The sequence below is a fragment of the Theobroma cacao genome, chromosome 1 (genome assembly GCF_053813885.1).
Source record: "Theobroma cacao isolate CCN51 chromosome 1, ASM5381388v1, whole genome shotgun sequence".
In the NCBI taxonomy this organism is placed as follows: Eukaryota; Viridiplantae; Streptophyta; class Magnoliopsida; order Malvales; family Malvaceae; genus Theobroma; species Theobroma cacao.
In genome coordinates this window covers 4463977-4477173 of record NC_142639.1, presented here as the reverse complement: position 1 = coordinate 4477173, position 13197 = coordinate 4463977, and the positions used below count along the sequence as shown (strand labels likewise).

General features: G+C 33.6%; 1 protein-coding gene and 1 pseudogene across 1 annotated transcript; one reads left to right on the top strand and one right to left on the bottom strand.

Moving 5' to 3' along the window:
* Window positions 1-1757: 1757 nt before the first annotated feature.
* LOC18611440 (metal transporter Nramp7.2-like) lies at window positions 1758-8866 on the top strand (annotated as a pseudogene).
* A 659-nt stretch (window positions 8867-9525) lies between these two features.
* LOC18611439 (Exostosin family protein) lies at window positions 9526-12593 on the bottom strand. The gene is made up of 5 exons (XM_007047682.3): window positions 11948-12593; window positions 11531-11817; window positions 11035-11267; window positions 9890-10047; window positions 9526-9773 (listed from the first exon to the last, which is right to left on the bottom strand). Exons 1-5 carry the CDS (start codon window positions 12458-12460, stop codon window positions 9672-9674), a joined length of 1293 nt encoding a protein of 430 aa, XP_007047744.3. The 5' UTR covers window positions 12461-12593; the 3' UTR covers window positions 9526-9671.
* Window positions 12594-13197: the final 604 nt, after the last annotated feature.

The following is a 13197-nucleotide window of genomic DNA, read 5'->3' as shown; positions in this document are numbered from 1 at the left end:
AATAGAAAAACAAATGGAGGGTTAATACACTACCAAAATTTAGAGTCGTGCTTGGATTTAATGTTGGGGTACAAATTGGGCGGCTAAATACATTAAATGCATATGATCTTATAAAGGAACAGCTCGTTGGCAGAGGCACCCAAAAACATCTAAAGTTGACTGCGTGATCACATGCATGTTTCTTGTTCCTCATGCCGCAGAGTTTGTCGTATTTCCATTTTTGGAATTCAATTTGGACCATCTTATCTGTTTAATTCTTTCTCCAAATTATTTTTACTCAGCTTGGATTTTCAAAAACAAAAGCAACTGTTTCCAAACTAATGTGATTTTGACTAATTCCCATAGTATATAAATACAAAAGAAAATTCCAAAGTAAAACACAAAAATCTCCTTAAATACACTTTGGCCCAAGGCCTTATAATTGAGATATTGTATTGATTAAAATTCTACACCTATATGTGCATGCACACATGCATAAAGGAGGGAAAAAGAAAAAATAAAAATTTTGCTCCTTGTAGAAGTTGCAAGATAATTGCTCTTTTAACATATTCGTCGTCCATTTTGTTATCACATTAGTGGTATATATATAAATAATATTCCAATAGTTGTCTACTTAGTGATTTGGTAAGAAAAAAATTACTTTCCAGTTAGTCCAACAAAATTAAATCATTAAAAAAGTGTGAAGATGCCGTCTAGTTGGTAATGATATATAGATGTAAACCCAATCCATTACCAGTTTTTATCATTTTCTTTGCTTTGTTTTTTTTTTTTTGGGGCAAACTGCAAAGGATCGATGGTTTATTTTACATGCATCGGACAATAACCGGTTGAAATGAAATTGAAATGCTCTACTTAGCTAAGCACCACAAATTACAAATGAAATTGAAGCAAGAATCTTGAGACAAAGCTCAGAGAGTTGATAGTTGGTGCATAAAACTTATTTGATTATTATTTATTTATTTAATGTTAATATGTAAGTTTTTTTAAGTAGAAAAAATTAAGTTAAATATAAATAGTAATTCTTAGATCTTTTAGTTATATTTTTATAAATTATTATATATTTCTAAAATTATATCTCAAAATAATTTGAAATTATTTTATTTAAAACGATCCCGACATGGAAATTATTTGAATTTAACTTAATTTGATCCAAATTATCGAAATCCGTAATTATTGAACAACTCAAACTCAATAACTTTACTCAAAACAATATATGATCCGATAAAACTCGAAATAATTTAAACCTGAAACTGACTCAACTCATCCTATTACCATCTAAATCAACAATATTAACAATAATCATAATTCTAATAAAAGAAGGAGACGATAACTGTATATTCATTATTTATTGGTATATGGGCAAAGCATTAGCAACCCAAGATCTCTTTCCACGTCTTGTGTTTTCCTAACAAAAAACTAGCAATATCTACATCATAAACCAAAAAAACAAGAATTGCCGAAGCCTAGATTTGAATTTCCTTATAGGCAAAGAAAGAGATGAGATGCACAAAGAGAAACTCACAAGGCTCAATTCCCACAACTACAAAATATTTGACATAAAGACAAAATTTTTAATCAACTATAAACTATAACATTGGTCCTACGCTTGCCCTCGTTTTCTGGATCGTTTCTGCGATGATTTTGCCTTTGAAAATGGCAGTCGTATAATCGCATGAAGGACCGGACGTCTGAATCCCAAATTATTAAAGCTGTCATTTATATTTTGAACTTGTCCCGCAATCCAAAGACGGTATTCAATGATAACAAGCCGGCTAGCTTTTCAAGATACCTCCCTAACTCTGCCTTGTCCTATTACTGTCCACAAAAGAAATGCTTTTTCCTCGACGAAGCAAGATGCAAAAGCCAAGTCAGGTATAAATTCCTTCTATTGATTGTGGATGGTACATATATAAATGGTAATAGAGATTAATTGAACCACAAACACTTTGATTGAGGAGTTTATGGTGGATCAAACGCGGTTGGTTCACTAAGAATAAATCCAATTATCAGAGGTTAGATAATTTGGACCATACTCCCCACTTGTCAAATGATGTCAATGTGTATGGGATAATCAATATTCAATGCGCTGGTGATCAATGCTAGAATGGACCCCAAAAAATATTTAATGTTATTTTTGTGGAGGATGCGCCATAAATTCATAGCTTAGTATTGGTGTTTGCCTATTTGGTTGCCACGCCTCTTTCTTTAATTTATTAAATTAATTTTTTAAGAAAATGTAACTTTTCTTTTCTTTTTTAAATAATGAGGAATTTTGAAAAACACATAATTTTTTTGATCATAAAAATGGGAATTATCTTATGCTTTGAGAAAGAGATCTCAGTTTAATAATCTAAAATTACTAATTTTTTTCCTCTTTTCAACACAATAAGTACTACGAATCTCTATTCTAATCTCACTCCATTATTTCTATACTTGACGGCTTAAAAGCTCAATTTGATATGTAGGAGCAGTGTTTTCTATCTTATCCTCTTTTGTCCTTGTTTATTCCCCGTAAGACAGCAACCATAGAGTATTTCTAATTATAAATGCATTCTTGGGGACCATCCAATGATCGGAATTGGCTTTTTATCAATGGAATCCGAGCACCTATATATATATAATGTAAAACCATAAGAAAATATTTTATGTGCTTTTTTTCTAAGAAAAATTGGAGGTTAGGAGCTCCAATCTTTCTTGTCTGACTTTGTTGTTAAAAAATGAAAAAGTTGGATTCTCAAAGGTTGGTTTGGATTATACCAAATAGGCTACAAATAATCCAAGGGAAAGATTAATTATTGTATAGACAGGGAGTTTTTACAAGAGAGTGTCTTGTTGTCTAATTTGGTTTGAAATCACAAATAAGACATAAATGAAAAAGTTAAATAAGCATAAAGGAGGGTTTTTTTACGACCCTGTCTTATCCTCTGACTTGACCATTGGTTTCAGATGCTTTTTTCTATCTTAATGAGACAAATATTAAAGCACACTCTAATCACATCAACTTCGACTTAGGAGTTATGCTCTTTTGGATTTATCTACTTCATGTTTATCAAGTGAAGTTACTTTCCAAAATATTCCACCAATTTGAAATATTCGCAAAGTTTTTTAATTACTCCTAATTCATAATTAAGACATCGAGTTCTCTTTCATCACATAAGAAAAGTAAGATACATAGACGCTTACTTGTTTAGTAAATAAAGCGGAACATACTTAACCAGATGTAGCTAGCTAGTTCAATTCTTCAATGCCAATGGAATGAGGCTAACAGCAGGCGGTGCAGACTGATCAGTCAATCGAGGGAGATAGGATTTTGAACACATTGACTTGGGATGGAAGGGCTGATAATTTCCCCAGAAGGAAGGCCCATGGTAATCCCAACCTAATTCAGGCCCTTGGAAGCCGAGGCAAATATGGTCCTTGGAGTCTACAGTACCTACAACAAATAGGCCTTTATATCACAATTAAGTATTTAAATCTTTATAAGACTTGAGTCGTTCCATAAATTATGTGTTGTGCATATTCTTTGATAATTTTAATTAATTATCAATCGATAGTTTCCAATGTCAAGGAGAACACTCAAGCTTCAATTCAAGCTGACACAGCAGTGCCTCTTGACTCACCAAGACTTCTTGATGCTATAGGGAGCTCAACAGCAGAAGTCTGCTGCACAACCACTAAGACCAAAGGCGGATACTCACACTTCAAACCAAGCTCACGCAGCAGTGCTTCATGACGTCAAATAGATAGCAGCTCCCGAGACTTCTTGAAGCAGCAGGCAGCTATAAACTGCAGAGGTCTGCTGCACAACTCCAAGACCTGCAGGCCTATGATCGAAAAGACTGTCAGACAGCAGTGACCAAGGCAGTATTCTCATACCAAATGCAACCAAATCTTATACAATGTAAACAATTAAACACTTAGCCTTGTCCACACCGAACAGAACCTTATCAGTTAATTTGAATGAAAGTTATCTGCTCAAGACTTGAAGTTTCAAATTCAGACAGATTACTTGATCCCTTTATGTGTATAGCTTTAAATCTAAATGTAGATAAAACCAATCTGATCACTTTGTAGCTTGTGTACAAATATGTACACTACTGATCCATGAAAAACATGCAAGTCCCAAGCAATTATATCCTGTTATTTGTGTCTTTATATCCGAAAGTGTTATAAATAATTTAAATTGGTGAAACCTTTTTGACAGTTTTATACAAATTAGAGGCAGAAATATTGTCCAACACAAAAATAGATATAAAGAAAACGATTGTATAGTAAGTTAGTCGGATGCTGTGTGATTTAGAGATGAAGATGATCGAGTGAAAACATAAGCGTAAACCCAGATACCTATCAACCAAGACTTGGCTTAACGGGTATCATTATATGGTCCAAGATTCGAATTCCGGTTTTCTCTTAGATATTTTCATGCTTATATTGAAAAAAAAAATAAAAACACATACAACTAATGTGATAGATATGATATCCAGATTTCATTGAAGCCTTTGCAACAACAGCATTAATATCAGTGTAAAAAATACATGAATTACAGAAATCAGAACAGGTCTCGATGAATATGTTACCTACAATATCTCGAAAAAGAATTGTACTGATTATAGCCATTCGCTTGGCCTAATCTGACAAAGAACGAATTGTACAAACACCCTACCCCCCCATCCCCCAAAAAAAAAAAACTCACACAGTCTCAATCTGAAAATCAAAACAATCAAAATGGAGTAAAGAACAATATTGAACCTGCAGTCTAGACAAGTTGATCGATGTCATTGATGGTGCAAATATGTAAACATGTTGACAACATTGACGTCATTCAGATGATCCGATTGATTGATAAAATTTGTGATAGATATTGTTTTTATTGAATTCTTTACCCCCAAACAATAATCTATCAGACAATTAATTTCTATCTGATGGAGAAGGAAGCATCTTCAGTCTAGTAACATCATTCCCGATAGTTGACAGCTAGTTTTGTTTCCAAGGAGTAACATTATTTTGACGCAATGGTTTTTCATCATCACCCACCATCCTTGAGCTTTCTCCTTTTTAAATAGTTTCCTGATTGCTTTGCTGAAAGGAAACGTTTGATCATCTTTAAGTTTGAATAGAACTTAACACTTGTTTAGAATTCATTTTCTGCCTTTCTAAACTTGGTTCTAGTATCTTTTGAACTCTTTCAATTAATATTGGTCTTCAATTTGAAGTCTAAATAGAGAATTTGATAACTATTTGTTTATATCCGGTTCATGATGTCCAGATTAAAGAGGAGGAAAAGACACTAGAGGGAGAGTGAGAGCGACAATACGTGCATGAGAGAAATAAATGGGGAGAGAGAGAGAGGGGTGGGGGGATACGAGGACTGAAAAGTACAAACTGTACAATGAAAAGGGTAGTTGTTGAATAGTGGTTGAAGTGATTTTTGCTTACTTATTATTATCATCGTAGGAAATGGAAAGAAAAAGACAGCAATAAAAACAACATGTTATGTTGTTGTTACATGCAAGAAATAATACATTGCCCAAATACGGCAAATGGCAGTCAATTGATAATGTCTGAAATCAAAGGATTCTGCTCACCTCTATCTTGAGAGTGCTTCTGACTTTGGATATAATTAAAAGTATCTTTTACTATTCATGTAATGATTTTTTTCAAATAATAATAAATTCACTTACATTTGAATATTTGATTCATTAATTAATATATAATTCTTTTATTTAAAAAATAAGATTCAAATATTTTTTTCTTTAATTATAAAAAAATAATAATAACAAATTCACTTTAAAACATTTATTAATAAAATTCTTAACTAATAATTGTATATTCTTTAATGAGAAAGAGGACTCATCCACTCATCCACTTGATTAATAGAAATATCGTTAATTAATTCCACGGTTTTCAGCCAAAAATAATTCAACTCCAATGCTTCTTGATTTATCATTTTATTTAAATATTTCACTAAGCTATTAAAAAATACAAAAGGCATAAATTTCTCCAGCGAAACATTTGTTAGAACATTGCAAGATGCAGTACCCAAGGCCGGTCATTTACTGCCGTTGGATTCTGGCCGAGGTAGCTGTAACAGCCGCCGACATCCCATGAGGTTTGTAATATTTAATCGTATAGTAAAATATCATCCATTTAATGTAGCACCTTAGAAGTTTCTTTCTTTCAATTCGGACTTAAAATCTCTATCTTCCATTGATATGAACTAGAGCTGGAATTGCAAATCATTATATTTCCAAGCAAGAACTAATTTAAATATTTGGTTTATGGGTTTGAAGTGATAGGAACAGCATTTGCTCTTCAGATACTTTTCAAAGTACCCATGTGGGTTGGGGTACTTCTGGCAGGATTGAGTACTCTTCTCCTCCTTGGACTGCAACGATATGGTGTGAGTAGTAGAGAATTGAAGTAGTTAATTTACTGCAAGTCTTCTTTTTGTGTGTGTAAATAGTGTTTCGGACTGCAAAGCTAATTTTTCTTTGTGCTGTTATATATGCCAATGATAGATACGGAAGCTGGAAATTGTCATTGGTAGCCTAGTAGCTGTCGTTGGTGGCTGCTTCTTCAGTGTAATGGTGCGTGCCAGCCCCAGTGCAAAGGAGATTATGACTGGAATGTTTGTCCCTAAACTCAGCAGTGATCAAGCCACTAAAAACGCCATAGCTCTTCTAGGAGCTCTCATCGTGCCGTAATTTCTCAATAACATATTACTTCAGAGTTCTAGATTCTTATTTTTAGAGTAAACATGGTGGCATGCAGGATTTTGACAGGATTACTATAAGTTAGAACAGTTGCATCGCTTTCTTTGTCTTTTTTGAAATTTCAGGCACAACCCTTTCCTTCCGTCAGCATTGGTAATCTCAAGAAAAATCCCACACTCCTTTGAAGGCATCAGGATCAGGGTGGCTGACCAAAACCTTTTCCAATACCAGACTAATTTGAGATAATGACACTTAAAAATTCAGTAATCATAAGTCTAAATCCGTTTCTAATTCTCATAGAATGCAAGCAAGTACTTCCCGCTGGAAAGTGGGTTAGCCCTAGTTTTTGCGTTCCTCATCAATGTGGCAGTCATATCCGTGACTGAAAGTGTTTGCTTCCATCCAAATTTATCCCCAGAGAACAGGACAGATTGCAAGAATATCACTCTAGACTCAGCAGTTTCTTTACTCAAGGTTAGATTTATGATTTATATGGAAGAGAAGAATGATTAAAAAGATAATGGAGTCCAAAATTGGTATTCATTCCAAGTCAGAGGCGCAGGGCGGCCCAATAAACTTAAAAAGGCTTAAAACGACTATCATATATTTTTTAAATGATTAATATAAATTATCAATTAAAATTTTTAATTTAAATAAATTAATTATCACATAAAATAAAAATAATATAATAATATGATATAAATTATAAATTAAAATAAAAAAATTTATAACTATTAAAACAATAGTACTTAACTGTTGAATACTTATTATTAACCGTAAATAAAGTTCACAGTTTTATAAAAATAATAACATAACAAACTTCTTATTTGTTTTTTGAAGGAAAATTGAATTTAAAAAAAAAAAGAGCAAATGAGAAAAGAAGAATTTCAAAGTAGATATTATACATTGAAAAAAATAATTTATTTTATATAAAAAAAATAATTGTTGAAATTTAGTAAATATGTTAATTGAAAATATAATAAATAAGTAAAAAAAAATTGTTTGATATGATTAAATACATATGATTGGTAGTTGATTAGAAATAAGAGAAATAATTAATAATTAAAAATATTATAGAAATTAAGAAATAATAAAAAATTAAAATTTATTAAGCACATAATTAAAAAATAAAAAAAATTTATAATTATTAATTATTTTTATATAATTTTAAATTTTTATATATTTTTAATTTAATTAAATTATATTATAAAATTATAGTACCTTTTCAAATTTGGGGCCTTTTTAAATTGGCGGCCTAAAGCTTTTGCTTGGGTGGCTTTACCCAAGGGCCGGCCCTGCAGAGACGATATGACTAATTCACGTTTCATTCCACGATATGACGTATTCACGTTTTGCTTTGCTGATCTCCATAGAATGCTCTTGGAGACTGGAGTTCAAAACCATATGCCATATCTTTGCTAGCTTCTGGGCAGAGTTCAACTGTTACAGGACTATATGCTGGCCAATATATTATGCAGGTGCTTATTCAATCACTTATCTTATTTTGAAAGAAAGACAAATCTTAAATTGGCACTTCTTTTTTCCCCACGGGGTTTCCTCGGCATGAAAATGGAACTATGGTTGAGAAATTTAATCACAAGATTTATTGCCATTGCACCGAGTTTATTGGCTTGCATAATCGGCGGTTCTTCTGGGCCTGCAAGGCTCATCATCATTGCTTCTGTAATGTCAAACCGGAAAGAATTTGTTAAATCTTCTTTATTAAAGCAACTAGAAAACAGATATCGTGTTTGCCTGTCTTCAGATGATCTTATCATTTTAGCTACCATTTGCATGGGTACCTCTCCTTAGATTTACAAGCAGTGCAGCCAAGATGGGCTGGCATAAAAACTCTATTCCGGTGAGATTAATGAGTTCAAATACTGAAATATCTTTCTCCATTCCATGCCATAGCAGGAAAAGTTTTTCTGACAATACAGAAATTTCTCATTTATTTTTTCTGGTGGTTGAATAAGCAGGTTACCTTGATCACGTGGCTGTTTGTGACGGGGATTAACATGTACTTCATAAGCACAAGTTTCATGGGATGGACGAAAAACAATAATAGAACGGGCGATTAGGCCACATCAATCCTGGCAGGGATTGTTGTTATCCCAATAATGATGCTTTACACTACGAACTCTGTCATTTAAATAAAAAAATCATACACCAACTAATAAATAAAATGCTCAGATGCACTTAACACTGCAATGTTAGCATACTTGGCAATCAAAAAAGAGAGGACAGACTTGAGGATCAATGCCAGTGGAACTGCTACTAGCAGCACTGCTGGATCTCAGAGCGGTTCGATTCCCATGACCCTGCAGAGGCCTGATGAGATTGAGGATGCTATCGTTTGTGCATAATAAGTGTATGTATATATATGCACGCAAACACGCGTTTTATTACTCTCTCGTTACTTTATGATGCAAAACTTTTATGTACGTTGATTCTCTGTATTTCTAAGTAAGTTGGTAACTAATGTAAGGTTGCTCAACATAGAATTCTACCTTGATAAAATAATAATAGTACTATTCCATGCTTTTCTTGTAGATTTATTTTAAGAAAAGCTAGAGTAGAAAAAGCACCTATACATTTAGTATGCAACTGAAAACCTACATAATCGTTACAGTATCTGGGCGAACAATCGGTCCGGAAGTTCATCCATAACCACAGATGTCTCAACAATCCAGTTTTGAGCTACACATGCCCTTGAAAGACATTGTGTCTTTGATTTAGCTCCAGTCAGTTCAAGTTAGCCAGTTTGCCAAACCTAAAGTTAAGCAGTACGTACTAAATGCAAAACAGAACATAAAGAACAAACAAATAACTGACATCTTTGGCACGTAATACTTAAGCAGTATGTACATAAAATACAAGCTTTTAGGTTGTTAGGAGACAACCTTTTAGTGTATACAAAAGTGAAATGGAACTACATCCGTCAACAAATCAACAAAATTAGTATTTGATTACATGGTGGCGCAACCAAAGTTCATACATAACCATGTGGAATGCATCATACTTTATGGGTGGTGAATTCCATTGGAAGTGCTTCTGGACCTGATAAAACAAAGTCATAAGAAATTATCATTTATCCACTGCAGGTAATTGTTGTGACATTGAACTTCAATTTTACAGAAAAATGATGAATCAGTTTTGCAAAGGAAGGCTCCTACCTTAACTAAGTTCTTATGAAGTGAAAAAAATTCCTCATCCGATATGTTCTTTAGGATCTGTTTGAGCTGGTACACATCACTCTCTTTAAGGACAACAGCAAATTTTCGCCAATCAAGAATGTCATTGAATGGCAGGTCATAATAGTTGGACAATATTACTGCAAGAAAACAAGCCAAATAGGTTAGAGGGAACATTTTTAATCATTCTTCTCCTTTTTTTCTTTTACTTTGTTGGAAGACGAGGAGGGGGGGGGGTGGGGCTTACAAGATAAACAAGTTAACAACAAGGCAAAAATAACACCCTACCAAAAACATACAACTCAAAATGAGGAAATCTTACTGTTTTTTCAAACCCTTTAAAAAAGGAAAAGTTAAAGCCCCTACTCCAACCCAATTCTCAAGTTTCATAAATCTTCTTCCTGGAATAAAATTATTGATAAAAATTGATGTTCCTAGTGTTTCTGATAATTATGATACAAATCAGGGTAGTAAAGCAAGTCTTATGTCCAGAATTAGAGGGCATCAAAAACTAGTAGATAATTGATGCTGGCAATAAAACTAAATCAGTCTAAAGTTGAATCTAGCTCATTACTTATGATAGCCATGACTTTGAGAATCAACACTTAGATTATGCTGGGAAGCTAACTATATTCTGCACCATCTGTCACAGTAACAGAGATATTCCTAAGTTTTTATCTGAATAGGAATTTTATAAAATGTTTTCATCTGCTCCACAAGGCGTGACTAAAAGATGCGCACCTCCTTAGATATGCCCAGCCTTTAGTAGCAATCCTAGCATTATATCTCTACAAATATATCCTAATTTCTTACCAGTTTTAGTCAGAATATCTCAGTTATCACTGGTATTTCAGCAGAGGTCATCTGTATCACAAAAAGGAAGTCTCATCACCTCCTCTACAGCAAATCAAAGAGCCAAACAAATAAACTTATTCTGTTTGTGTATTTGGTTTGAATTCCTCACTCCTGTTTGTATGTGTGGTTTTAAGTTCCTCCTACTTTTGTAGCCAGCCTAGTCCTATAACTTGGCAATTCACATGCATCGTTAAGCAAGCCATAAGCAACTAACAATATACAAGTTTCTAAATCCTCCACTGCAGCAGTCACAAGAAGTTGAGAATGCTTACCAGGAACACATCCATAATGGATTGAATCAGCTATGCGAGCACTGTTGACCTGAGAGCCACCAGGGCATATGCAAAATTTAGTTCTGTAAAACCTCTTCTGGTACACTAAATGTCCAGTAGCCCTACTTATTCTATTATTCGAAATGTCAAGTTCGGTATCATTCTCCCACACACGAGCCAGTATAACTCTAATCTTTGAGTTCCGATGTCCAGCCCAAAAACCAAGCCTTGTCCTGCAAAGAATGCTTCTAGTTAGCATGAAGCTACAGACTTATATTCCTGATCTTTATAAGAAAGGGTTTTGTTAAATAGTGTCTATGATTTTGTTAACTAGAGCTACTTTAAGAAATGCTTCTTCATTTACTGTCACATTTGGAACAAACTATAAAACCTTTCTATAAATATGACCAATGCCAATATGCACACATTAACATTTTCCTTTAACAAACTATTTATGCATTACAATCGAACAAAAATGAAAAAAACAGATTTTTACCTATTTTCTACATCATTTCCACCAGCCGGAAGAGCAAATGGCTGCAAAACTTGAGGAAGTGCAACATCTTTATGCGGAATGAATCCAACATCATAGCTCGGAGAACAAACCACACGAATCGCATTCTTTACTAGAAATGGAACTCCTTCCGTTGCCCTAACACCCACATCATGACAAGTAACGAAGAAATGATCGGCACCCAGGGTTCTGTTCCAATAAGGATACTTCCCTATCAAACTATCTAGATAGTTCTGAACAATTATAGTCATATTCTCATAAGAAGTGCCCTGCATCAATCGTCATAACAAAAATAAGTTACAAATTTAACTGATATCTGTAGATCTAATCTCGCTTTTTTTTTTAAAAAAAAAAAGAAACATAATTTTAATCAGAAGTTCTTTTTTTTTTTTGGGTTACCTTGCCTCGCATTTTGTGACAAGAAATTGGGATAAAAAAGAGGTGAGCTTGATCTGGATAGTCCGTACGAAACCGACTCTCACGAATATTCTGGAAAAAATAACCTTCGCTGGCGTATTTACCCGTGAGTTTCCGGGGAGTTTGATAAAAAGTTTTAGGATCACCATCGGGGTAAATGTAAACCTTGAATTTCCTCTCCATTTCTTTGAAATTCAACTTGAAAAGCTTCGGCGAATGGTAAATATCGGTAAACAACTCGTCGTTGTCGTCATCTTTACCTTTATCGACATTGTTTTCTTCTCTGTCGGCGACTTTACGCGCGAAGGGAATGGTAGCAGTGGCAGAGGGGAGGAGAGTAAGCTGAGGAGTGGGAAGGGAGAGGGGGAGAGGAGGACGAAGGGATTTGAAGGAGAAGTAAGTGAAGGAAATGAGGGTGACAATGGAGAGAGTGAGGATGGATCCTTTAAGAGAAAACAGCTGAGATTGCTGTAACTGTTGCTTTCCGACTATCATCGCCTGTCGATTGCGGTGGATTCCGGCGACGATGGAGGATTCAAAGACCAGGAGTCGAGGAGGGATTTGAGTGATGGAGAGATTGGAAGGAGAAAAAGGAGGGATTTTTTAATTGTTTCTTGCTTTATTGGACTGTATGTATCTACTAACTCTAAATATCACTGCCGTCCGTTCAATTCATTTGTAATTTACGAATAAGATATTTTCTCTGAATATTTTTTTTTATAATTATTTGTTTAAGTTATATTTTTATAACACACGATCTTCTAATCTTTTAAATTTAAATTTTATTTTCCTCATCTTCAAGCTTCAATCCAATTTCAATAATTGATTTCGATTTCTGATTTTAGCAAATCAAGTAAGGTTTAGTATTTTTTTTTTCATCCTCTCACAAAGGTTTGTTTTTTTTTTTTTTTTTGATTTTAAAAAATCAAGTGACTTGATATTTTTTTAGTATTTTTATTCTCTAAAATCAATTTTAATATGAATTTTGCTATCATGTAGTACATATTATATTTTGTCCCTTGATATTAATGAAAAATTATAATATCTATTTTCTGAAGTGAATGTAACAGACAAGTTATTAATAAAAAATTATAAATTCGTCTATTTCTTGAAGTGAATGCGACATCATTTAATAATTATGGTCATGATCATGAATCTATCTATTCTCTGAAGTGAATACCACATCATTGAATAATTATGATCATAGATATAGAAGAGGTCGTCATAATAAT